The sequence below is a fragment of the Salvia hispanica genome, chromosome 5 (assembly GCF_029641045.1).
Source record: "Salvia hispanica isolate PSC_SH4W2 chromosome 5, Shi_PSC_v1, whole genome shotgun sequence".
Classification (NCBI taxonomy): domain Eukaryota; kingdom Viridiplantae; phylum Streptophyta; class Magnoliopsida; order Lamiales; family Lamiaceae; genus Salvia; species Salvia hispanica.
Genome location: NC_142696.1, coordinates 1,565,127 through 1,589,543, shown reverse-complemented (window position 1 = coordinate 1,589,543; position 24,417 = coordinate 1,565,127). Strand labels below are relative to the sequence as shown.

Below are 24,417 nucleotides of genomic sequence, written 5' to 3'. Positions count from 1 at the left end.
GTGAATGCCACTTAGTTTTAAATATAGCGGACTACACAAGTTTAAGCAAAATTAATATATATAACGAGGTAAGAAACAAAAAGTGAGTAAGTTTATTGTTAGAGTAGAGAATGAGAGTTACTTCAATATATTATAAAAATATAAATTTATTATTCCCTCTTTTTGGCATTAGAAATTTCATTTAAATTCGACATGAATTTTAAGAAATATAATAAAAAAAGTAGATGCAAATGCAATAGAATGTGAGATCCATTTTTATATATTAGTTAATAAATAAAATATAAATGAAATTAGTTAATGAAATATCAAAAATCTACCTAGCATTTTTTTTATAGTAGGATGTGCATGCTACTTTAAAAATCTACCTAGTATTAATGGATATTCTTAATTAAAGACGGACTAAAATAGTAAACCAGAATTCTCTGACGGCGGATGGAGCAAGTATTTTTATTGACAATCTAAATTATAGTAAAAGTAAATGCATTGGTTGTGGACGGAAATTAGTCATAGTATTAAAAAGAATAATGACCAAACTTTCAAAAAGTTGGGTTTTCCCACGAACTTTAAAATTGACAAACAATATCATGAACTTTATCCCGGTTTGTTTTATTCCACGTATGAAAAAATTTCCACAAATAATATTATGATACAATTTTTTTTCATAATTTCTCGACAACAATTTCGAGAGCTTCAAGTTTTTCAATCTTTGAAGATAGTTTTTCTTGAAGCACACCCTCCAAAATTGTTCTTCAATCCACTAAAATAACATAAATTTTTCATTCGTGAGAAAAAACAAACCCGAGGTAAAGTTCGTGATATTAAATGTCAATATTCTTATTAAAAACCATTTGAATGCTACTTTTCTCAAAAATTCAATATACTACGTGAAATTCAGATCCGGCCCAGATCTGTATTACAAAGACCCGGCCCAAATCCTGTAAAAGATCCGACCCAATATTCTTACTGTATAGTTCAGTCAATATTTAATATTTTAAATACTATATTTAAAATAACAAAATAAATTAAATAAAAATAAAAAGAAATTGCAAATCCTTATAGAGAGAGTGCAGGAATGAAGCTCGACGACGATAGAAGTTACCTCTGAACTACAAAGCACCAATTTTACATTAAATTCTCACGCAGAACACACACTGGCATATACATACACTTATGCTGTGTATCTATCACCCTCCATATTCATATTTTTTTGAAATGCTTTGATTAATTCATGTAATCTAGGGCACAAATTGTCCCTCTGCTTTGACTTGAGGTACCTTGTGCATCAAAGCCAAAACCCTAATTCCGCGACCTCAGATTGCAATTCATTCCCGCCTAACCGTAATTGAGGTAATATTTTTGCACTCTTAGCTCCGGAGCCCCAGAATTATGAGCTCTGCGCAAGTTCCTTCCAGCCCTAGAAATTTTCCGCCCAATTTATTGATTGAATTAGGGGTTTAAAATTGGGGGAAATAGCATGGAGTTGCCGATTACGTCTTTCTTTACATGCATTTTGCTTGTATTGGAGTGAGGGCTTGCGGTGTTTAGTTGTGGCATAATATGCGAGCTTGTCCAACTATTGACATTCAAGTAGTTATCATTTAAGTGTGTTGCATGCTGAATGAGCTGAATTTTGCTTTCTGTGCGTTCGTTTTTATTGTTCCGGAGCTGCAGTTGTTTGTTTGTGAAACTTTGAACATGGGAGGATGGATAATATGGTCTGTTGGGTTAGCATTGTGAAGATTTTAGTTGATGCATACCTCTTTTGAACACATATGCATCCTTTTGAGCGTGTGTTGAACCGACTTGGGAGCCAAATGGCACCCAAGAGCCTGGTTATGATAATGGTTAAAGGAATCCAGGTTGGAGTTAGTGGCTCAGCAATGTGCCATATGGCATTGATTTAATGCCTACCATCACCTTAGTTAGGTAACGGAAAATGCACATTTAATATCACTTATGGCACTTTTCATCTCGAAGTTCTGCTCAGTAGGTGTTCTGGAATCCTTTTTTTATCTGTGATTAGCAGGGGATGGTATTGACCCTTTTCTGTTCTTCTGAATATTAGGACATATGTGATTATGCTTCTTGGCTCTATGCCTGTTTGTGTCGCGTGGATTTTGAGCATATGGATGTATGTGCTTTTTCAGTGTATTCTTTTCATTAACTATCAATATCTTTTACCCTTTTTCAGTAGGAATTATTATCCTTGTTATGCATGGGATGCAGTTCAGCACATGTTCGCATAGTCAATGCCGAAGTTGATTCTATGGGAGGTGTTGTTGAGGGCGGAGTTGGAATTGCTATCAAATCTTCTCCACATAAAGTAGCAATCGAGAAGGTTCAAGTGGAGCTCAGGTAATGCTTTTATGTTGGTTTACTTTTATATGAGGTGAACTATGAGATCTTATTGTCATCTTCTGATCATTATGATTTTTTTGCTTGACAGGCAAGAATGTGGTGTTCGGGATGAAAGGAGAAGAGAATTGGAATTTCTTGAGAAGGTATGGTGATTAACTTTATTTCCTTTACTAAATACTAGTTCTTTGTGGAGTGATTGATTTTTTTTCTTCCTGTTTTCAGGGTGGAAACCCCTTAGAGTATGATTTTGGTACTGTTGCCTCAGTTAGTGTTCAGTCTACTTCAGTCACCAACCAAAATGCTGACCAGTTTGTGACCAGGTACCTTTTTCGGATGCTTTTATAATTTATGTAATCTGGCTTCCAATTCAGTTTTCCTATTTGCTCAGATTTTTGTTGTGCATTATAGTGAAGCAAAAGGCAGTCTTGCATTTACAGCATCACCTCGTCGAGACTCTGTTGAGAGCTGTGGTAGACCGGGGACAACTCTTTGTGACCCTAATAGTGCTGATAATCTCTTGTTATTTGAAGCTGAAAATGAATTTTCTGAAGGTAGTAGGAGTCGTAGGAGTAGTGTTAAGCAATCTGATCAATCGTTCCAAATGGACGTGGGTCTCAAAACTCGGGAACAAGGGGATTCAGCTACTTTTTCTCTTCCTAGAAAAGCATATAAGAGAAGGAACAGATCTTGGCCCAATCGTGATGGAGCTAGGTTGAGTTCTACTTCTACTGATGTAAATCCTGCTCAGGGGCTTCACGAAACTCCCCTACCATTTCGTCATGTCCCCAAGGATGTTGAAGTATTGTCGTCTGATGCGAATAATCAAAATATAAGGTCAAATCTGAATTCAAAGCCTACAAGCCCAAGTAATGATATTCTTCCTAAGGCTGTAGCAACAGATTGCGAGGCTATTGGGTTGGATGAGCTGAGGCCTTCTAAATCAACAAAGGACCAGGTACAAGGTGTTTCCTTGGATACTGCATCAGATGTTATTGCTAACCAACAATCACTTTTAGTGGTTGCAGACACTCGTAAGCAGATAGATTCTAATGAGCCTGAAGCAATCAAGACTGTAGAAATGGCTTCTGCAGCTATTGTGTGTCAGCCAAGTGCAACTACTTTAAAAGTTGAGAATCAATCTAGTTCATGCCAGACTAATGATTTTAGCAGAAAGATAGGGGATGATACCATCACTGACATTCATCGGAACAATGATAGTGAAATGTGTACTGTAGTGGGAAATCTTGACTCTAACGGGAATCCTAAAAATCAATATCCACAAGATGGGACCACTGTTCCAGAAAGTGACAAGTTTGGAAAAGAGACAAATGATACTGAAGAAAATAACAGCTCTGCTTTTACCAACAACGAGTCCGCTTCTGCTCGTCATAGTAAGCCGGATGAAGATTCTTTACTCGCCCCAAATGAATTAGATCAAGTGGAATCTTCATTACAAGACAAGGTGAAAGATCAAGGTACCAGCGAGGGCATGGTTGCTCCTGTCACCTCTCAATTAGAATCTGGAGTGAAACCCACTGTTCTTTTGGTTGATGATTCAGGACAGCCTAAAGAAAGGCATCAGGAAACTTTTGATCCCTCAAAATCAGAGCTGCCTGACTTTGCATTCTCAAATAGGGTTTCTACTATTTCCACTGAGGCTCAAACTTCTCCTGGGTCAGACTCAAAATTGGAAAGCAGTGTTGATGAAGATTCAGTATTGAAAGAAGCACAAATTATAGAGGTTATCCTACAAGTATTTGTGTCATCTATATGTGCCTGAAGAGTATCTTACTTCATTTGTTTGTAAACAAAAGGATCTAATATAATTTGTAAACAGGCCAAACGCAAGAGAATTGCAGAATTGTCTGTTGTTACATCGCCAGTAGAGATTTCCCAAAAATGTCATTGGGATTATGTACTTGAAGAAATGACGTGGTTGGCTAATGATTTTGCACAGGTTTGTCTTCATGAGTAGATCTTTATTCGCAGTGCTGATATCTACATGTTCCGCTGGAAAACTGTCTTAAAAGTTTTCATAAATATTCATTTTGTAAACCTTCATGTATTGCATCTTCTCATGTAGGAGCGTATTTGGAAACTAGCCGCTGCATCTCAAATATCTTACCAAGTTGCTGTCGTTTCTCATTTGAGAAAACAAGAAAGCCGTCCGGGCCTGGATGCAAAGAGAGTTGCCCATACCTTGGCTAAAGCCGTCATGGAATTCTGGCACTCAATAGAATTGCAAGCTCATGTATGAACCTGAACTTTTATTGCTTCACCGCGCCGATCCCTTTTACTGTTTATTGTGCGTCAAACTCTATGTATTTCCTAGTTGATTGGTGCTTGATATCTGTTAAAGATGTGAAGCAATCATTGATCCATGTCTTCCACAATGAGTTAAATTCATAAACTAGGTGATCATATGGTTTTATCATTGCATTACTATATTCCTTAGCTTTTCTGGTACGTCTATCAGCTTTTGCTGCATTTTCAGGCACAGACCAGTTGTGGTTAATTCAGCACCTTTACCAGGAATCAATGGCTTCAAATTAAATATACATGCTGATTTTATTTTTAATTATGTAATTTGGTGATTCGCAGGAGACAAGCAAAGAACAGGAGCAGCATTGCCGAAACAACGGGGCACTTTCAATCCGGGCTTATGCAGTCAGTTTCTTGAAATGTGATAAACCAGATGTTTTCTATAACCAAGCAGAGGTGCCAGTAACACCGGATAGAATATCCGACTCTGGAATAGACCTTTCATGGGATGATAGTTTGACCGAAGTATGGATCATGACACAACATCTCTGTATATTTGTTTTCATGAGAATTTTTCCTCTCCTCTATCACCCCTTCAACTCTTGCATATCCTGTCTCCCAGTTAGTTATAGTATAATATTTTCGTAAATGTAATCAACTGGCCGTGTTTACGTATCTACTTATTATGTTACCTAATTATTATCCAGGAGAACCTTTTCTACACAGTAGCCCCTGGAGCTGTGGAGGCCTACAGAATGACAATTGTTTCTCATTTGGCTCAGTATGAGGTAAGCTTTTTTGCCGAAGCTGTTTACTTTTTATATCATTAATCATCATTTATATTTTTCTGCTTGCTTCATGGTTTGAAATTTGTTTAATTCCTTTAAAGGGGGTGGTTTATTTACCACATTTTTGCCATCTCTCTTCAATGGTCTATTAGTGATAAGTGAATAATGAATATTACATGAAGAATATCTTAAACTTTTTTTAGCCTTTTGGTGGCTGGCCTTCCTAATATTCAATTTTATGAACTATCCAAATTACTCCTCAGAGAATTGGGAGTTCTGCGCAAGAGGAAGTGGAGACGTTTGCTTGTGATGCTGCAGCAGGCAAATCTTATTCAATTTCTGCTTGTTTTCTACTGTAACTTCTGATTATGATTTGACTGGAAGTTTTTTCTACTGCAGACATTGAATCTCATTATAATGAGTATGATGAGGATGAGGGAGAAACAAATATTTATAGCATGCCGATGGCCTTTGATAGTACCAAATCTTCAAGATATGGCCAAAAGAAGCGCAGACATTTAGTGCAAGCATATGGTGCAAGGCCATATGAACTGGGCTCTGATCTGCTCCCTATGCAGTCTTCGGAGAATAGATTAGTAGCTCCACAGTTTGCTATACTGGCAAAACGACCAGGCAGCAATATTAATGTGTCAATTCCTACCAAACGGATGCGAACTGCATCCCGGAGAGTTATCAGTCCTTTTGGTGTAGGGGCATCTGGATGCATCCAGGCTCCAAATAAAACAGATGCTTCAAGTTGTGATACAAATTCATTTCAGGATGATCAGACCACCGTGCGTGGTGGATACGCTGTTCCAAATAGCTTGGAAGTTGATTCAGCTGGGGAATTTGAAAAGCAATTACCAAATGACTATGCCGAAGTATCAACAAAACCAAAGAAGAAGAAAAATGCAAAGCATCTGGTACACTATAACGCGCACAGTGTATTATAATCAATCTTGTGAATGTCTCAATTATTGAGCTTTGATATTTGGTGCAGAATTCAACATATGAACAGAGATGGCCAATTGATTCTAGCTTTCAAAATGAACAGGTGAATCAATTTATGTCAGTGATGTCAGCTCTTTTTAGCTTGTCTGTTCAAAGTAATCCCGTTGTTGCACTTCATCTTATGATTAGGCGTTTATTTTTCCTTTTCTTCTTTACCATTTGATTGCTTAAAACATAGGAGAACATGGAGAAGTTAGATGTTATGCCTGAAAAATATGTAGGCTGACTTCTGTTATTTTATAAGATTATTATTATAACATTGATTGGTATAATTGTTAAGATATGCAAATCTTATTGGATTGTCATCTGAGCACTATGCAGCCTGACAGGATATGTAATTATGTAGTATGATTCTATCTACCAGAAGGTGTAGAAATCTTTATACAACACAAACTTTGTACAAATGCTTTACATTGAAATTTCTTGCATGAGTGTTTACTTTCTGGGCATTTCTGTTGTATATCATATGTTTCATTTGTCTCTATCTTGTCCTCAGTTTCATAGGGATCTTTATCAAAAGAGGACTGAGATTAATCAGCCCGATTCAAATGGAAATAATGGTAAAGATCCCCTTGTTAAAGACATTAATGTATTTGTAGATACTACACACTTTCTCATCCATTTATGTCTCTCTTATAAAGGGTTACTGGGTCAACACATTGCAAAGAAGCCGAAGCTTATGCGGCAATCACAAGATAACACTTTTGACAGTATCCCACCAAGTGCGCTGTCCGTTCCTTCACCAGTGGGCTCCCAAATGAGTAATATGTCCAATCAAAACCAATTTATTAGAATGCTTAGTGGTCGCGACCGGGGTAGGAAACCTAAATCTTTGAAGGTATGCATGCAGATTGTCAATGCCTTTTTCTTGTTCCACCATTTTACATCCTGATACAACAGCATGTAGTGCCAACTCTAACTTAAGGCCTTTCATTTCTTTCAGATGCCATCTGGCCAATCGGGTTCAGGAAGTTTGTGGTCACTCTTTGAGGACCAGGTTGGTCTATTGTAGTATTAATATGCATGTTTTAGTATACAGATTTTTTTGTTCAGAAGCATGACAGTAACACAAATTTATTATTTAATTATGTTAGGCCCTTGTTGTCCTAGCACATGACCTAGGGCCCAACTGGGAGCTTGTAAGTGATGCTTTTAACAGCACTTTGCATTTCAAGGTAGGGTATTCAAAGATTCTCATTATCTCATGCATCTTTCTCAAGAAAACCTTTTGTAGTTGATAGTATTAATTATCTCCTTGTTTCACATGATTAATTTTTTTAAGCAGTGTATATTCCGCAAAGCTAAAGAATGCAAGGAGCGGCATATATCCCTTATGGATAGAGGTTCTGGTGATGGGGCTGATAGTGCTGATGACTCTGGGTCTTTGCAACCTTATCCATCTACATTACCTGGAATTCCAAAGGTAAAGTGCCATTTCGCTACTCCTTGTTTGCATTGGTAGTCTAATTGTGATTACCGTGTATATATCATCTCAAATCCTTTCTATTGCCATGCATCTTATTACTTGCAGGTGTTAATCATTTTCTGTTAGCGTGTTATGCAGGGAAGTGCCAGGCAGTTGTTTCAACGTTTACAGGGGCCAATGGAAGAAGATACTCTTAAATCTCACTTTGAGAAGATAGTTGTGATTGGACAGAAACAAATTTATCGGAAAACTCAGGTATTTCCATGAATTATGATACATTTCTTAGTGAATCATTTAAAGACAACTAGAATGTGAACATGGGGTGACATTCAAAATATTTATCATAGTGTCCGGTTGGAATTTTAGTCGACACCCTTGGCTGAGTTATAGCATAATTTGGTCTGTTTTAAATTGTTCTCTTCTATTATGCTTTGTTATGGGATAATACATAACTACGAATGCTTAATCAACTTTACTCATTTAATTATTCATTGTTGTAATTCAAACAATTCTTCTTAATTAGTGCAACTATTTGCTATGTTTTTTCATTTATTTTCCTTGATCTATCTGTTTTATGATTTTTTAATAAAGTACAATTACTTTTAAGAATGATAACCAGGATCCAAAGCAATTCCAGCGACCTCACACCTCTCACATGATTGCTCTTTCTCAAGTGTGTCCAAATAATCAAAATGGAGGCACCGTTCTAACGTAAGCCAAGCAACTAAGTTGTTTCTGTGTCTTTTCATGTTTTGCAATTATGCCATTTGTATGCTGAAACTGAATACCCTGTATAAAAGTAATAATTGGAACTCACTCTTACATATTCCACAACCTTGTTTCTTTGAAGGCCTCTAGATCTGTGCGATGCAAACCTTTCTGGGCCTGATGTAGTTCCTCTTGGGTATCAAGGGGCACTTTCTAGTGGATTGGCTATTCCTAATCAGGCTACAACGACTCAAACGCTTCCTGCATCTGGTGCCACCGCTGCATTACAGGGAGCATCACATATGACTGGCAATAATTTATCATCCTCACCGGGTCCTCTTAATACATCTACGAGGTAAATATTAAGGACTTGAAATTTTACAGTTGATTTTGTTATTTTCTAAGGCCACATTCTTTTGTTTCTGTAGGGATGCTAGATATGGACTTCCCAGGTCTGGATCATTGCCTGCTGAAGAACATCAGAGGATGCATCTCTACAATCAAATGATAACTGGTAGAAACATACCACAATCCAGCATCTCTGCTCCTGGAGCCGTTCCAGGACCTGATCGTAGTGCTCGTATGCTTTCTAGTGGCAATGGCATGGGTATGATGTCAGGTGCTAACAGAAACATGCCTATAGCAAGGCCTGCAGTGCAAGGAATTCCTTCATCATCTATGGTTAATTCTGGCACTGCAGTTTCCCCGGGTTTGTCATCCGGAAATATGCACACTGGGGTAGGTGCTGGTCAGGGAAGCTCAATTGTCAGACCTAGTGAAGCTTCGAACATCCAGCGGGTAAGCTTTGGACATATTATACACTTACAAACCTTATCTCGTTTTTGTCTTTCTTTCTATGCCTTTGATAATGTATGATTCTTTGGTCACTGGCGTTGCAGCCTGGCCAGAGCCAAGATCCACAGAGGCAAATGATGGCGTCTGACCTCCAGACGCTTGGCAACAGTCCAGGAGTGTCTCACGTTGGTGGATTAAGTTCCTCTTTTACTAACTCGACGACTTCACCGCCTGTGCCATCTCACCCTCTTCATCATCAACCACCCCATCCGATATCTCCACAGCAGCCTCAAGTTCTCAGTCCTCACCAGTCACATTTTCAAGGACCAGCAAATCATGCTCCCAACAACCAGCAGCAAGCCTATGCATATCGTTTGGCCAAAGAGAGGCAGCTGCAACATCGTTTTCTGCAGCAACAGCACCAGCAGCTGCCACAACAGTTTGCTTCCTCAAATTCTGTGATGTCGCATGTGCAGTCGCAGACTCAACTTCCTGTATCGGCACCTCCAATGCTAAACAGTCCACAAGCACAACCCCAGACAAGTTCTCCAACGGTACCACTTTCTCCATCGACACCCGTTCCTTCGATGAATACAATGCCTCAGCACCAGCAGAAACCTCAAATGCCAACTCAAGGAGTTTCACGAAATGCTCAGTCTGGTGGAAGTGGTTTAAACAATCAGACGGGTAAGCAACGGGCAAGGCAACCACATCAGCCTTCACAAGCTAATAGGCAACATCCTCAGCAGCGACAGCAGTTACAAGCTCAGCAACAAGCTAAGGTCAAGGGAGCTGGTAGAGGGATGCAGCAGAATATCTCAACTGATGTCGTCTTACCAAATGGAGTTTCGACAATTCCTGGGAACCAATGTTTGGAGAAAGCAGAACCTGTCACCAGCTCTATGCAAAGTCAAGGTTTGTCTACTGGTTCGGCACAAAATGCTGTGCAACCATCAAGGCAATACATGGCTTCACAATCCAATCAAGCCCTACCCCAGCAAAAGATGTATTCAGGCCAACCAACGCCTCAGCCCGATAATAGCAGTCAAAGTCATGGTCCTTCTGCTTCTCCTTCTGTTTCGTCTGCTCCCCAGCAGTCCAGTTCATCTGTGGCTGTTGCTGGGCCAAACAACCAAACACCATCTCACCAGACGTTTTTGAATCAAAATCAACCAGCTCTTCAGAGACTTGGTCAACCAATTCGCCAGATTATGCCCAACCCATTAAGTAAACCCCATGGTAGATATTCTAATGTCAATCATCATCCAGCAAGTGGCTCTGCTGGAACGGATGCAATGACAACACCACCTCAGATTTCTAACATCGGTTCAAATGCAGTTCCAGTTGTTTCACAGCCAAGTTCTCATAAGTGGCATGCTTCCGAACCATTAGTGGATTCGAATTCATTAAATTCACCCCAAAGTTTGGTCTCTATACCGTCTAACTCAAGTGATCCTGTGCCGCAAGAAGCCCAAGGGCTTGGCCCGAGACCACCTTCCAGATTGCCCATAGCTAGGCATGACACTAATGCACAAAGGCAACAGCTACAGCAATCACTACAGGCTCCCTCTCCGGCACCCCAACCTCAGCAGCACCAACAGCCACTGCAGCCGCTACATTCTCAGCAGCAGGCACAGCTTCTCCAAGCAGGGAGTGGCAATATGTATGGTAGGTCAAGCGACACTAGATTGGAATGAATGAAGGCCACTCAACACATAGGTGCAACAAATATTGGTCATGACTCGTGCCCATATTGGGTTAACATTTCCTTGCGATAGCAGTGTACAGGTATGATATCTCAGTATCATTCATGCATTTTCCTTGACTATGAGATATTTGTTTCCTTGACTAGACTATATCTGAAACTTAAGTATTCAAATGCAAAGAAAGAAAAGAAAAAAGCTAGTGAGTTTCTCCTTAACTGGGTTTTGCATTTTGTTCAGAGAAGCCCATGGGCACTGAAAGAGCAAGGTAAAGATAACCGCTGATCGATGGTATGACTTCTCAGCAAACTGGAAACATTCTCATTGATCAAAATTCCTGTTAGTGTGCTGTGTAAATTATTTAGACAAATAGGGGTAGATGTACAGTATGTCTCACATCTCCTTTAGGTACTGTCGATTATTTTTTAGTGCTAACGCATGTGTAGATCAGTCATGTATAATTGGCCGTAACACTTAGGAGCTCGTTGTTATTTTGCTTATATGGCCGAAGGCTGTGAAAATTTTGTGAACATTAGTCTCTCCTTGTGTATTCACTAAACCGCAATTTGTCCAAAATAGTTCCCACCAGCTAAATTGATTAATCTTATTGCTCATATCACCAGGCATCACATCAGCCGATGAGATGGAATATGTCAATGCACTGCGTGGATATGTCTGACGTTGTTAGGATTACGCCTTAGGATTATGGTGATACGGGGTTATGCTATATTGAGATTGGGATTGGGATTGGGATTCTAGAGTTGATGAACAGGGATTATGCTAAGAAATAGTAGTACTACTCTCTTCGTCCCCTAAAAGTAGAATTTTTTTCCTTTTTAGTCCATCCCCTAAAAATAGAAACTTTCCTTTTTTTAGGAAATTTCTTTCTCACTGATAAGGTGAGACTCATTATCCACTAACACACTTTCTTTCTATCTCTCTTACTTTATCAATTTTGTATTAAAATAAGTACTGTTTAAAATGTTTCTATTTTTAGGGGATGAGGGGTATGTGTTTACTTCATTGGTTGACATAAAATTTGTTATTTTGAGCTAAAAAAAGGGGGGGAAATTTTGGTAAGCAAAGAGAATTCTGAAAAAAGACCTTTTAAGGTGTGATTTCATACAAGAAAAATATAATTCTGTTTGAAATATTTCGGATTGAATCAATACAATCGAAAATCTGTTTACAATCATATTTCATCTTTTGGAAAAAGTTAATTTTAGATAGTAGCAAATACACCAAAAATTGGTTTCCTTAATCATACATTCAAAACCCTGTATATATACCAAAATCCTAGAATCCTGAAAACAAATTTATCCTTCTAAATATGCATTTAATTGCTCGAATCTTTAATGTGCAAAAACGCATGGCATTTCTCTACTATCACAAAAGAGACCAAAAAGATGAATGGAAAATATTGTATTCATTGTTCACCAAATGCCAAAAACAGAAAATCAATTACCTTTCTAAGAACTAAATCACAAAGCAGAGGAAAAAAGAAAAACTATATAAGTTGGATTAGAAGTTAAAGCCTCAGCATCCATACTTCCCTAAAGAATACAAACAGAGCAAGAAAACTCCAACTTCCCTAAAGAATACAAACAGAGCAAGAAAACTCCAAACTTCCCAACAATGGCAGCAAGATTGTTAGAGCAATCTTTTGCCCTTTTATGAGCTCCAAACTCGCTCAAGATTGCTTCTATATTATTTCCTAAGCAACACAGAGAAACCAGCAATGACTGTCAAGATTCTCGACCCACTTACGCCCGTTTATGAGACCAATGTCCTCCATCTTTCTCTGCCTCAGAAATCATCTCCTTCCCCTTCTTCTCCATCTCCATCTCTGTCTGCAGCATCATCTCAATCTTGATACTCTCCATACCAATAAACCTCTCTATAAAACCCCTAATTTCATTGAGTAAAACTATAAAAACAGAAAATCTACTACATTCCTAACAACTAAGTCACATATCAGAAGAAAGAAACACTCTGTATAAGCTGGAATCAGTAGTTGAAGAAAATCTATTACATTCTACAATACTTCCCCAAAGAATACAAACTGCCCAACAATGGCAGCAACCCTCACTACATGTTATATTATTCCCTAAGCAACACAAAGAATCCAGCAATGGCTGTCAACATTCTTGATCCACTTTCGCCCGTTTATTAGCTCCAAACGCCCTTCCGATTGTATCCACCATCTTTCTCTGTGCCTCAGCAATCATCTCCATCCTCTTCTTCTCCATCTCCATCCTATACCTCTGCATCTCCTGCATCATCTCAATCTTCTTACTCTCCATCCCCATAAACCTCTCTGTAAAACCCCTAATTTCTGCCGCCAGCTCCATCCCTCTCCCACCACTTCCTCCCGTCTCCGCCTTCACCTCCTCCTCCTCATCCGCAGCATCCTCGTCGCTATCATCACCATCGTCATCGCTAAAACCCCCACCATAATACTCCACTGGCCTCCCCTTCACAAAATTTCTCACCACTCTCCCACCCCTAAGCCCTCGACCCACCACGGGCGCTGCCTTTCCACCCCTGACCGCCCCACGCACGATGTTATTAATGCTCTTCGACTTATTCCTAGCGGCAGCAGCCGTGTTCCATTTCTCATCGCTATCATCGGAGACGCCGCTATCCCCTCCGGCGCCGCCGTCGTTATGGTAAAAATCAGCCGAATTCGAATACAAACTAGTGAAATTGCCAACACTGTTATTGCTATTGCTACTGATGTGATTGGGGAAGGACTTAGCCATGGTGATTGGGCGCGCATCGAGAGGGATGGGGCCGCGCTCCATCTGATCCATGAGCTCGAAGTATTGCCACGAATTGAGGTAGGGTTTCTGGAGCTCGGAGCGGTAGCGTTTCCGGAGCTTCTCGATTTTGTGGCGGCACTGAGTGGCGGTTTTGGAGGGCTCGTCGAAGCCGCAGCGGGCGGCGACGGTGATGGAGACTTCCTCCCACTGGAAGGCCTTGAGCTGGCCTCTTTTGAGGGAGTACCATTTCTCCTGGTAGGCCTGAATTAGGGCTAGGGTTTCCTGGTGCGACCATGGAAGGGGCGGCGAGCGTTTGGGGGGAGGGGATTTCGATTCCGGCTGGGGGAGGGCGCGATTGGGGGATGGGGAGGGGGAGAGGGAGGCGGAGAGAGAATGCCGCGGCGGCGGCGGTGGCGGCGGGGAGGCGGAGGGGGAGGAGGAGAAGGAAGTCATTGGTGAAGTGGATTTGGTTTGTGAGATGAGTGATTGGTTGATTGGTTGGTGTATTAATAAGTGCGGTGGTGGTTGTGGTGGCGGTGGAGGCGGTTGTGGCGGTGGAGCGGCGGAGGCGGCGGTGGGCTGGAGTTAGATGGGCCTTTTCTTATTTGAATGATTTTCTAAATGGAAATATTTTTTCTATTTGGTTAGTGCATTTTAATTAAAAGAAAATCGCTATAAATTATGCGTTTTAATTTATGTTTTTTTGGTAGAAATTTATAATCTGTCAAGGATGGGAGTAAACAACATTACCACGTAGAAATAATAGGAATCCGTTAGACCTATCTCAAGGGTACACTAAAACTTAAAATCGGATAGATATTTTGCTTTAATAGTACTAAAAAACCAATCTCATTTTTGGTTTTTGAGAAAAAAAAAATACCTATCTTTAAGTTTACACTAAACCAAAATCTAAAAGTTTTTCAAATTTTGTGAGTAAAAAAGGCATAACATAGAGAATATTCTTTTAAGTTGAGTTTTGTGTAAATGGTTAGAGTAAAATTATATTTGATGTGACATTTGCACTAAAATGAGTTTGAGTTTAGTGTAAATGGTTGAAGATGCTCTTATAGGAAAACAAGATTACCATGTAGAAATAATATGGAATCCGTTATAGGAATCTATTCAGATCAGAATACTAAATATAAGTAAAACTCAAAATACTTGCAGTCCATTAGATCCTGCGATCTAACTGTCAGATTAATACCACGTGTCATCTAATAATATAGATTTTTAGCCTAATAATGTAGCTCGGATAATAATTTTGCATTTTAGTCTAATAATGTACATTTTAAATATAATAATATAATTTATCACAAACATTCAATCTGAGAATCCAAAGGTGTGATTTGTGGGATGTTTTACACTAAGATGCTGTAAGTATCCTTTAACACACCCCATCAATTATATAGGCACACGACTTTATGGTTTTATTGAATTGTTTTGTAATTAATATTTGAATTAAAAAAGGGGTATAAGGATTTGTATTAAAAATACATAATAAAAGTAAGAAACTTAGTTTAGGGCATCCACAGTGGCTGAAAAATTCAGCCCGGTCTCGTCTCGGAGAGACGAGACGCCGGCGAGACGCCGCTGTGGCGTCCATCTCGTCGCCCTCCCGTCCCCCTCTCGTCCCGCGTCCCGTCTCGCCGAGGCAGCTGGCGAGACGGTCTCGCCACGCGCTGGGCGACGTGGCACGTCGCTGTTGGTGCGTGACGCCCACTCGCTGGCAACGCGAGTGGGCGTCGAATATCTGATTTTAATTTTAATTTTTTTAAAAAAAAAATGATTTAAATTTTTTTTTTTAAATTAACGGTAATATTACCGTTTTTTTCAACGGTTAATTTTTTTTTTTTTTTTCTTTTTTCTTATTCTATAAAATACACACTACTCTCTTTCATTCTCCATTCCACACACAAACACTACAAACACCACATCTATTCTTCTCTCAATTCACTTGTCTTTCTCTCTCCAATTTCTTTAATAATGTCCAGTGATGGAAACTCCAGCGGCTCCGGTGGCTTCGATTTAAACGCGTTTGGCGACTGGGGGCATGTACAACTAGCTGGCTCGTTCGTCAACGCCGGGCACCGAAGGCTCGGCTACGCCGGCGCCGTACCAAGCTCCACATTTCGATCTGGATGCATACTATCGTCCTTCCCCCCCTCCGAGGGCAACGCATGGATTGTCCCAAATTAGGGAGAATTTTCAGGAGGAACACATTCCGGAATACGTTCCGTTCAGCAGCGGTAGAGGCTCCGCCAGCCGCGATACCGAGGACGAAGAGACCCCGGTAGAGGAAGAGGTGGAGGAGGATCTGGGCCGTCATCCATACAGCTCCAAGGATATGTTGGCTCTATACACCTCTTGGCTCACCGTCTCGTACGATCCCATCGTCGGGAATCAACAAAACAAATTGTGCTTTTGGCAGAAGGTCACTGAGCTTTACAACACAGATTCAAAGCCGAGGGGGAGTCGCCCCCGCACCGTGAAGATGCTCCGCGGTCATTGGGACCGGGTCGACAAAGATGTCAAAAAGTTTTGCGCGGTCTACAGGGGTGAAGCGAAGCATTACCAAAGCGGAGCCAGTGAAGCCGACATTCTGCGAGCGGCAATGCGCGTCTTTAAAGAGGACGTCAAAAAAGATTTCAAACATATCGATGTTTGGCAGCTGGTCAGAAACGAAGATCGGTGGGCTGGCGGTGTCCAATCCTCGAGCTCGAAACGTACGAAGCACACGGGGGGTGGCTACTCGTCTAGTGAGGGCGGCGGATCAGGCAACGCCTCACATGAGGCTGAGGACACGCCCACTGAAGTCGGTGGCCCCTCATCCGGTTCACGACGTCGGCCGCAAGGGACCAAGGCGGCGAAGGCGGCTAGAGGGAGAGGGAAGGGGAAGGGGAAGAGCCGGGCGAATCGAGCCAGGCGGGCGCGGGCGCGGGCATGGGCTCGAACACTTCCCTGTGGTCCGTATACATGCTCTCCACGATGGCTGACACTTCCAAGATGACGCCTACCCAATACGAACATCATGTTCTCGGAATGCAGGCGATGGCAACGCAACTTGGTCTTCAGCCGGGTGCACCGCCACCGGCTTCGGGGGATGATTCGCCGGCGGAGTAGTTTTTTAAGTGTTTTTAATTTCTAGTATTTTAAATTACGTGTGTTTTTATTTTTTTAGGATTTTAATTATGTGTATTTTTATTTTTTTAGGATTTTAACTATGTATTTTTTTTTATTTTTAGGATTTTAAATTATAATTTTATTTTATTTAATGAAGTGTGTTTTTTATTAATTGGATTTGTTGAAAATAAAAATGAAAAATGAAATTGAATGAATAGTTAAGAGATGAGATGGTTAAGAGATGGATTGACGTGGGTGCTATCTCTTAGTTAAGAGATGGAGTGAAAAGTACAGTGGGGCCCATGAATAGTGAAGAGATGAGACGGTTAAGAGACGGATAAGAAACACCGCTGTGGATGCTCTTAGTAATTTCACAATTAATTAAATAAGTTTTTTCCCTTCCAAAAAACTTAGGCAAAGTTAGAAATTTTAAATTTAACTCCCAACATAGAATACATTTTCGACTAAGAACAATTACTACAATTAATTAAAAACTTACCAATCCTATAAAAATAGGCGAATTCATGTTCATATCTAAATTTGGGTCTGAGGAGAAGATGAGAGAACAAGCATTTGGCTCTAAATTTGAGTTTGGATTGAAAAATAGCAGTTGAAGAAGCTAAGAATCGATGTCTACTATCTTCAACATTGCAAAAACTCAAAGTATTGGTAAAAAAGGGTTCTTTTCCTCTCACAATCGATCAAGATTCATCTCAGCCACAGCCGCGCCGCCCTCTGTTTTAGTTCCAACAAACAACCAAATCACCCACCTCGTTCTGGAGCAGAAATCAGCCAACGAAGCTCTGAAAACCTTCCAATGGGCTTCCACAATCCCCAATTTTTCACACGATGTCTCCACATACCGAGCTTTGATCCACAAGCTCTGCTCTTTTCGACAATTTCATGTCGTAGACCAGGTGCTCGACGAAATGCCTAAGAGGATTGGTTCTTTACCAGATGAAGACATTTTTATCACGATCGTCCGCGGGCTAGGGCGGGCTAGGATGATCAGGGAAGTGGTTAGAGTTCTTGATATGGTGGCTAAGTTTGGTAAGGCCTCGCCGTCTTTGAAATTATTGAACTCGATTCTTGATGTTTTGGTGAAGGAAGACATTGATATTGCTAGGGAGTTTTATAGGAAGAAAATCATGGAAGCTGGTTTGAGAGGTGATGATTACACTTATGGGATTCTGATGAAAGGCTTTTGCTTGACGAATAGGATCGGGGACGGGTTTAAGCTGCTGCAGGTGATGAAGAATCACGGTGTCGAGGTTAATGTGGTTGTGTACAATACTTTGCTTCATGCCCTTTGCAAGAATGGGAAAGTTGGAAGAGCTAGGAGTTTGATGAATGAGATGGAGAGGTACAGTGACGTCACGTTTAATATCTTGATATCGGCGTATTGTGGCGAGGGGAATCTAGTGCAGGCTCTGGTGATGCTGGAGAAGTGTTTTGGCAATGGCTTTGTGCCCGATGTCGTTGCCTTGACTAAGTTGATAGAGATTCTATGCAACGAGGGGCGGATTTCAGAGGCGGTTGAGGTGATGGAGAGGGTGGAGGCGAAGGGAGGGACTCACGACGTTGTTGTGTACAAGACTTTGGCGAAGGGTTTTGTGAAGGCGGGAAATGTTAGAGGAGGGTGTGGATTGATTAGGCAAATGGAGGTGAAGGGATGTTTGCCGAATACGGAGACCTACAATGCTCTGATTTTAGGTTTCTGCGCGTCTCAGAAGATGGATTCGGCTCTTGATTTGTTTCATGAGATGAAAAGGGCCGGCGTTCGTTGGGACTTTGTCACGTTTGAGACACTGACACACGGGTTCTGCTCAGCTGGGAAGACTCGTGAGGGAGTAGAGATATTCGAGCTTATGCTTGAGGATAGAGGCGGATGTGGTGGAAGAATCGCGTGTTGCAATAGCATCCTATACTCTTTGTACAAGAACAACGACGTTGGTAAAGCGCTTGAGTTTCTTGACTACATGAAAAACTGGTTCCCTCAAGCTGTGGATCGTACTCTTACGATCCTGCACCTATGCAAAGAGGGAAACGCAGACGAAGCTAGGAAAGTTCTCGATGAGATGAGAGAGAGGGGCAGGGCTCCAAGTGCTATAGTGTATGCTAGTTTGATTCAGGAACACTGCAAGAAAGGGTGCATGAGGGAGGCAGTTGAGCTCGTAAACGAGATGATAGGGATCGGGTATTTTCCCGTTGCATCAACTTTTAACGCCTTGATCAGTGGGTTCTGCAAGCAGGGAAGAGCTGGGATTGCAGTGAGGCTGATGGAGGACTTGAAGACGAGAGGCTGCCTGCTCGATTCGGAGAGCTATGGAGTCGTGGTCGAGGCGTTGTGGGCGGTAGGGGACTTGCAACAAGTTTTTGTGATGCTTATGCAGATGATGGAAAGAGGCATTGCTCCAAATCATAATACATGGAATTTGTTGATTAGGGTAGCTATGGAAGGGAAATCTGAGAATAGATTGTTGGAATTATTGCCAAAAAAATTGTAAATTTTGATGGTCTAACCACAAGTTTAACAATCCACTATTTAAAAATATCTCAATTTTCTTATAATTTCTATGAGGATGAGATCGCATGTAGTATATATTTTCATTTTTCTCTAGCACATTTAGCAATACGTCAATTTGAAACATGTATCCTAAATTATCAACATATCACAAATAAAAAAATTGGAACATTTCGTCATGATAAAAATAATCCATAGGTTTTTATAGCCAGACTTTTAAAGTTGTTTTATACTACTATAATTTTATCAAAATTTATGATTTTTTGAGCAATTTTATCAAAGTTGTGATTATCTATTTCATGACTATCATATAACTAAAGTGTGAAATGAATATTATTATTATTATTATTAAATATTGTTTTAAGGAAAATCGAATAGTTACCAAAAACTAGATTTCTTATTTTCAAAATTTAAGTTAAGAAATATTCAATTTAAATGTGATGAATCGATCTTCTTCCCTAGAGAAGAATTAACGCCACAACCCTCTTCTCATTCCTAGTATGTTTTTTAATTGCTTTCTATTTCGATTTTGAATTGAGGTGATGGCTTGTTCATCATCTTCTTAATAGTAACTTGAATTACTACTTGTTTGGATTATTAGATCATCAATACTCCATAGATAGATGAATTAGAATCGACATTCATCATCTTCTTGATTATAACTTCAATTACTACTTGTTTGGATTATAATATCATCAATACTCCATAGATTTACTAATTAGAATCGATATTCATGCTATTCTTAGGGCTAATTTCATTGCTTGTTCATCATCTTCTTAATTATAACTTGAATTACTACTTGTTTGGATTTTTAGATCATCAATACTCCATAGATTTACGAATTAGAATCGATATTCATGCTATGGCTAATTTCATTGTTTGGTGGCTTATTAGTTTCATTGATTCAATAGTAGTGTATACTATTGGTTAATCTTGTTGTTTGATAAAATTATTAAATTTCAGGAAAAGAGCTGAGCAAAATGAGTCTATTAGCTGGTGATGACTTGAGCAACCTACACTATGATGAAGAGCTGCTTGATCTCGACCACCAGATCGAGCTCTTGCTAGCTCGAAAAGCTGTAAACTCATTTACCTAAGACACACACAACACACAGTCTTGTTATAATATTAGTCAATTTAACTTTTGTTGCGATATTATGATTCTAGGAGCTTCTCATGAAGATGAAGAATCAAGAAAAACCGGTAAATGATTTACTCAAACATTAGATCAATTTCTTTTTGCGTTAAGGAAAAAAAGAAATATATACCGTACGTGAGTGATGGATTTCTTGGTTGATTCTTAAGGAAGAAGATGGGCTATAGTTGTTGCAAATTGCCATTGAATTGTTGTGTTTATATATGTAGTTGAATAATTATTTTCTTTACATGACTAATATTTTGTGTTGGTTTTCATTCAACAGGGCGGTTTACGCTTCACGATGCTTTGGTCTGCCCTGGATGATACTATGCACTATCATAGTTTCGACGAGTTGGGCTTGAAGGATTGTAGTGATCGAGATCTTGTAATATCCAGATTTGAAAGAAAACTGGAACCCAAACCTTTTTGTGTGGGATTTTTCTGTGTGGGTGATACCTTGTTTATGGCTGGGGGCATGATTAATATTAGAGATGAAGAAGAAGATAGAGAAAAGTCTGAACCGACAAACTGTTTGTGGTCTGCAGTGCCACCAGCTGATGGTTCTCTATGTGAGTCTTGGACACTTTGCCCCGCCACTATGAAGGTAAAGCGATTCCCCTCCATTCTAGTCCCGTTACATGATGGCAGGATATTCATCTGCGGGGGCACAGCTGAACGAGAAGGTTGGGCTGAGTTGTACGACCCGGAGAAAGGAGAGTTGGATGCTAAGAACTTGACTGTTTCCATGGGTAAGTATCCCCGTCCACTCACTGCCCTTGAATTGTATGATCCGGAGAACGGAGAGGACTTGCCTGTTCCCACTCCCATGAGTATGTGTCCCCGTGCAATCTCTTGCTTTCAGTGGACCGATGAAGTTGTCATGGTATACTATCATCACTTGCTTTATGGCAGAGGAATAGGATGTGCCTTAGATTGTAAACCATCTCTCCTCTCTTACAACATTGCTCAAGACAAATGGGCTATATTTGCAGAAAACATCCCTCGACCGTTATATGGTCGTGACATGGGATATAGGAACCTCGTATATGTGGGGGGCGACATTCTATTCATTATCGATTATTCATGTGTTTGGTTCGTCTACGATCTGTCCTCCAAAAAGGAGGTGGGGGAAGTGTTCGTGAAGGCGAGGCCTAGGGGTAAGAATGTGCGAGTGGTGGAAGCTTTCTATACCGGCAACAAAGATATTAAAAGTAGTAGCTGGGTCTTCTACGTGTTCATGCGTATGGCTGGCCACTGTGATCTTGAATATGCCAAGGTCGAAGTCGTCCAAGGCATGGGCGGGGATTACCTTTCTACAGTTCTAATGAAGGGTGTCCTGAAAATCGGTCCCTTTTATGACATTTATATGTAAGCCCGTTGATTTGAATTTATTTTGATAATTAGTTATGTTCTTAAATGTGGTGATATGTTCATTTTTGTATGCAGATTCGCCGAGAAGGACAAGAAAAGGAAAGAGAGGATAGAGATGATAGACAAGTGAATGAAAGATGATGTTGAATAAGCTTTATGCCTTCTGCTCATTCATAGCACATTCCATTCTCCCTTTTGTAGGAGTATCTTTTGTATATTGTCCTAGCTTTGTTTTGTGTGTGTTTATGCCTATAAGAAATATAGCTACGAAATCAACTGTTCATTATTGTTTCACCACGCTGCTCGGTCAAAAATCGAGACCCTTTCTAGACTAAATTTTGGTCTGTTGTATCAATACAAATTGTTATCTTAGGTTGAATGCAAAGAATTTAGAGCATGTTCTTGAGTTCAGTTTGGTGAAATTGAAAATATTGTTCCTTTTTTTGGTGAGTTGTGACAAATGGATTATTATCTTAAAAGCTAGATAATCTCGTGGTGTTTTTTTATCCAATTTAAAATTAGAGTGAACTCCATAAATGGTACCTGATGTTTTACTTTCGCACATAAATGGTACACGATCTTTATTGTACATATAAATCACATTTTTTTTGGTACCTGATGCAATTTTCACTCCAAAATGCCTTCTAAACAAATACTATTCCCTCCGTCTCATAAAAGATGTTACACTTTCCTTTTTAGTTTGTCCCACAAAAGATGTCACATTTCCATATTTGAAAAAAATTCTCTCTTATATTAATATAAAAATTATATTTTCTCTCTCTATCTAACACACAAAACAAGACCTCCTAAAATCATATGTCATCCCACAAGTGTGACATCTTTTGTGGGACGGAGAGAGTACTATATTTTTCCATTTGTGTCATTGAGGTTATTTGCATACACAAAACTAAGTATCAAAAGTGATACTATAATGTTTTCTCTCATTCTTCTCACTCTTTATACTAGTATTATTAATCAATATTAATATTATTATTTTAATATTATAAATTAATAATTAACTTATTTTAAAAATCATTCAAATATAGGGAGTACTTAATTATAATTATAATTATAATTATATTTAATTATTATAATAATATTATTGTTATAAGGGTTATCTTCTAATGCTTATAACATCATAATCCAATATTAAAACTAAATCTACACTCTTAGATTTAGAAATAAGTGGATGAGACTAAAGCTCACAAATTTCAATAAATAGTAGACAAAATATCAACAAAAGGGTAATATTGTCACTATGTTATCATATGATAATTTTCGTGGATGTTTTTTATATCAATATAGTGTATTACAAATATCAACAGTATGACATGAGAATATCAACATAAGTACAAGAAAATATCAACACAGTTTTATTGAGATTTTACATACATTCTATAGAGATTTTTTTTTTTGCATTTGTTGATAAAATTTGTTTATCAACATTTATGAAAATTGAAATATAATTTGTCAAATTTCATCACCCGAATATCGTAGAATCATATACAATTGAGATCTCGTTGGAACCTTTATAAAATTATCTTTAATTCGATATATTTTTTGCGAAAAAATAATTTAAATCGAGAGAGTTACGTAAATTTAAAGTTTTGAGATGATTTTGATGTGAGAGAATTGACATTAATACCCTTTAAATTTATTTAATAACTTTTTAATTTACAATATAATCCATGTGACATGATTTCAACCGCTAGATTTTCTATTCTGATGGGTATGAGTTGGTCTTAATTTGTGATTGATAATTAGTTTAGTAATTGATCACTCCTCATTGCTATAATACTTAATACTAGTTGTAATTAATAAATATTGTAGTATAATTATTTAAATTCTGAAACACACAATATTATATTAATTATTATTATTTATTATTATTATACATTAAATTAATAACTAATCAATAATAAAAATTTAAATTTGTGAATTGTATTAATAATGATATTAAGATTTGAATATTTTTAGTTAGGTGTTTCAATCATAAAATAAGAATAAAATAATTTAATAAAAAATTATTTAATTGATCTAATTATTTTAAATGATCAATTTAATTAGGTGTTTGTTCTTAATTTATATTATGAATGCAATTAGATGTATGTGTAAAACACTAAAAATAAAGAAGAAAAAGAAGAGAAAAGAAAAAAAAGGAAACATAAATTAAGAAGAAAAAGAAAAGGAAGATATAATACTAAAAAGAAAGAAGAAATGAAGAAAAAAGAAAGAAGAGAAGAAAATAATAATCACATATTTGGTACTCTCTCCGTCCCATAGTAAATGTCACACTTTCTTTATTAGTTTGTCCCACAAAAGATGTCACATTTTCTCTTTAAAAAAAAGTTTCCTCTCACATCAAGTATAAAATTATATTTTCTCTCAGCACTTAATACACAAAACAACATCTCCTAAAATCTCGTAACATCTACAAGTGTGCCATCTTTT

The 24,417-nt window shown here is 38.8% G+C and overlaps 4 protein-coding genes across 14 annotated transcripts; 3 read left to right on the top strand and 1 right to left on the bottom strand.

Moving 5' to 3' along the window:
* Nucleotides 1-1,042: 1,042 nt before the first annotated feature.
* Nucleotides 1,043-11,971, top strand: LOC125187351 (chromatin modification-related protein EAF1 A-like). Of its 11 annotated transcripts, none has more exons than XM_089059507.1 (24): nucleotides 1,043-1,347; nucleotides 2,192-2,355; nucleotides 2,447-2,501; nucleotides 2,581-2,678; nucleotides 2,767-4,099; nucleotides 4,196-4,315; nucleotides 4,442-4,609; nucleotides 4,960-5,145; nucleotides 5,328-5,408; nucleotides 5,672-5,729; nucleotides 5,808-6,331; nucleotides 6,409-6,462; nucleotides 6,916-6,979; nucleotides 7,061-7,257; nucleotides 7,363-7,416; nucleotides 7,514-7,594; nucleotides 7,705-7,842; nucleotides 7,972-8,100; nucleotides 8,453-8,556; nucleotides 8,696-8,908; nucleotides 8,982-9,351; nucleotides 9,453-11,136; nucleotides 11,297-11,342; nucleotides 11,675-11,971. In XM_089059507.1, the coding sequence occupies exons 2-22, from the start codon at nucleotides 2,216-2,218 to the stop codon at nucleotides 11,043-11,045; spliced, it is 5,760 nt and encodes a 1,919-aa protein (XP_088915633.1). In that variant the 5' UTR covers nucleotides 1,043-1,347; nucleotides 2,192-2,215; the 3' UTR covers nucleotides 11,046-11,136; nucleotides 11,297-11,342; nucleotides 11,675-11,971. The 11 variants fall into 11 exon arrangements, with proteins under 11 accessions (XP_088915633.1, XP_088915631.1, XP_088915635.1 ...); XM_089059505.1 differs by having other exon boundaries at nucleotides 11,292-11,342; XM_089059509.1 differs by lacking the exon at nucleotides 11,675-11,971 and having other exon boundaries at nucleotides 2,767-3,833; nucleotides 3,918-4,099; nucleotides 11,292-11,665.
* Nucleotides 11,972-12,458: 487 nt separating this feature from the next.
* On the bottom strand, nucleotides 12,459-14,440 carry LOC125191383 (Homeodomain-like superfamily protein). The gene has a single exon (XM_048088928.2). The coding sequence runs from the start codon at nucleotides 14,264-14,266 to the stop codon at nucleotides 13,190-13,192; it is 1,077 nt and encodes a 358-aa protein (XP_047944885.1). The 5' UTR covers nucleotides 14,267-14,440; the 3' UTR covers nucleotides 12,459-13,189.
* A 3,017-nt stretch (nucleotides 14,441-17,457) lies between these two features.
* LOC125187774 (Pentatricopeptide repeat (PPR) superfamily protein) lies at nucleotides 17,458-19,513 on the top strand. The gene has a single exon (XM_048084406.2). The coding sequence runs from the start codon at nucleotides 17,563-17,565 to the stop codon at nucleotides 19,438-19,440; it is 1,878 nt and encodes a 625-aa protein (XP_047940363.1). The 5' UTR covers nucleotides 17,458-17,562; the 3' UTR covers nucleotides 19,441-19,513.
* Nucleotides 19,514-20,955: 1,442 nt separating this feature from the next.
* Nucleotides 20,956-22,208, top strand: LOC125190061 (uncharacterized). Its single transcript, XM_089057924.1, has one exon. It carries the CDS (start codon nucleotides 21,059-21,061, stop codon nucleotides 21,965-21,967), a length of 909 nt encoding a protein of 302 aa, XP_088914050.1. The 5' UTR covers nucleotides 20,956-21,058; the 3' UTR covers nucleotides 21,968-22,208.
* The last annotated feature ends 2,209 nt before the right edge of the window (nucleotides 22,209-24,417 follow it).

Coding starts and splice junctions, on each gene's coding strand:
- LOC125187351 (XM_089059507.1), top strand. CDS start 2,216: ATGGGATGCAGTTCAGCACATGTTCGCATAGTCAATGCCGAAGTTGAT. Junction 4,610..4,959: donor CAATAGAATTGCAAGCTCAT/GTATGAACCTGA, acceptor GGTGATTCGCAG/GAGACAAGCAAAGAACAGGA. Junction 7,417..7,513: donor GGTCACTCTTTGAGGACCAG/GTTGGTCTATTG, acceptor TAATTATGTTAG/GCCCTTGTTGTCCTAGCACA.
- LOC125191383 (XM_048088928.2), bottom strand. CDS start 14,266: ATGACTTCCTTCTCCTCCTCCCCCTCCGCCTCCCCGCCGCCACCGCCG.
- LOC125187774 (XM_048084406.2), top strand. CDS start 17,563: ATGTCTACTATCTTCAACATTGCAAAAACTCAAAGTATTGGTAAAAAA.
- LOC125190061 (XM_089057924.1), top strand. CDS start 21,059: ATGGCTGGGGGCATGATTAATATTAGAGATGAAGAAGAAGATAGAGAA.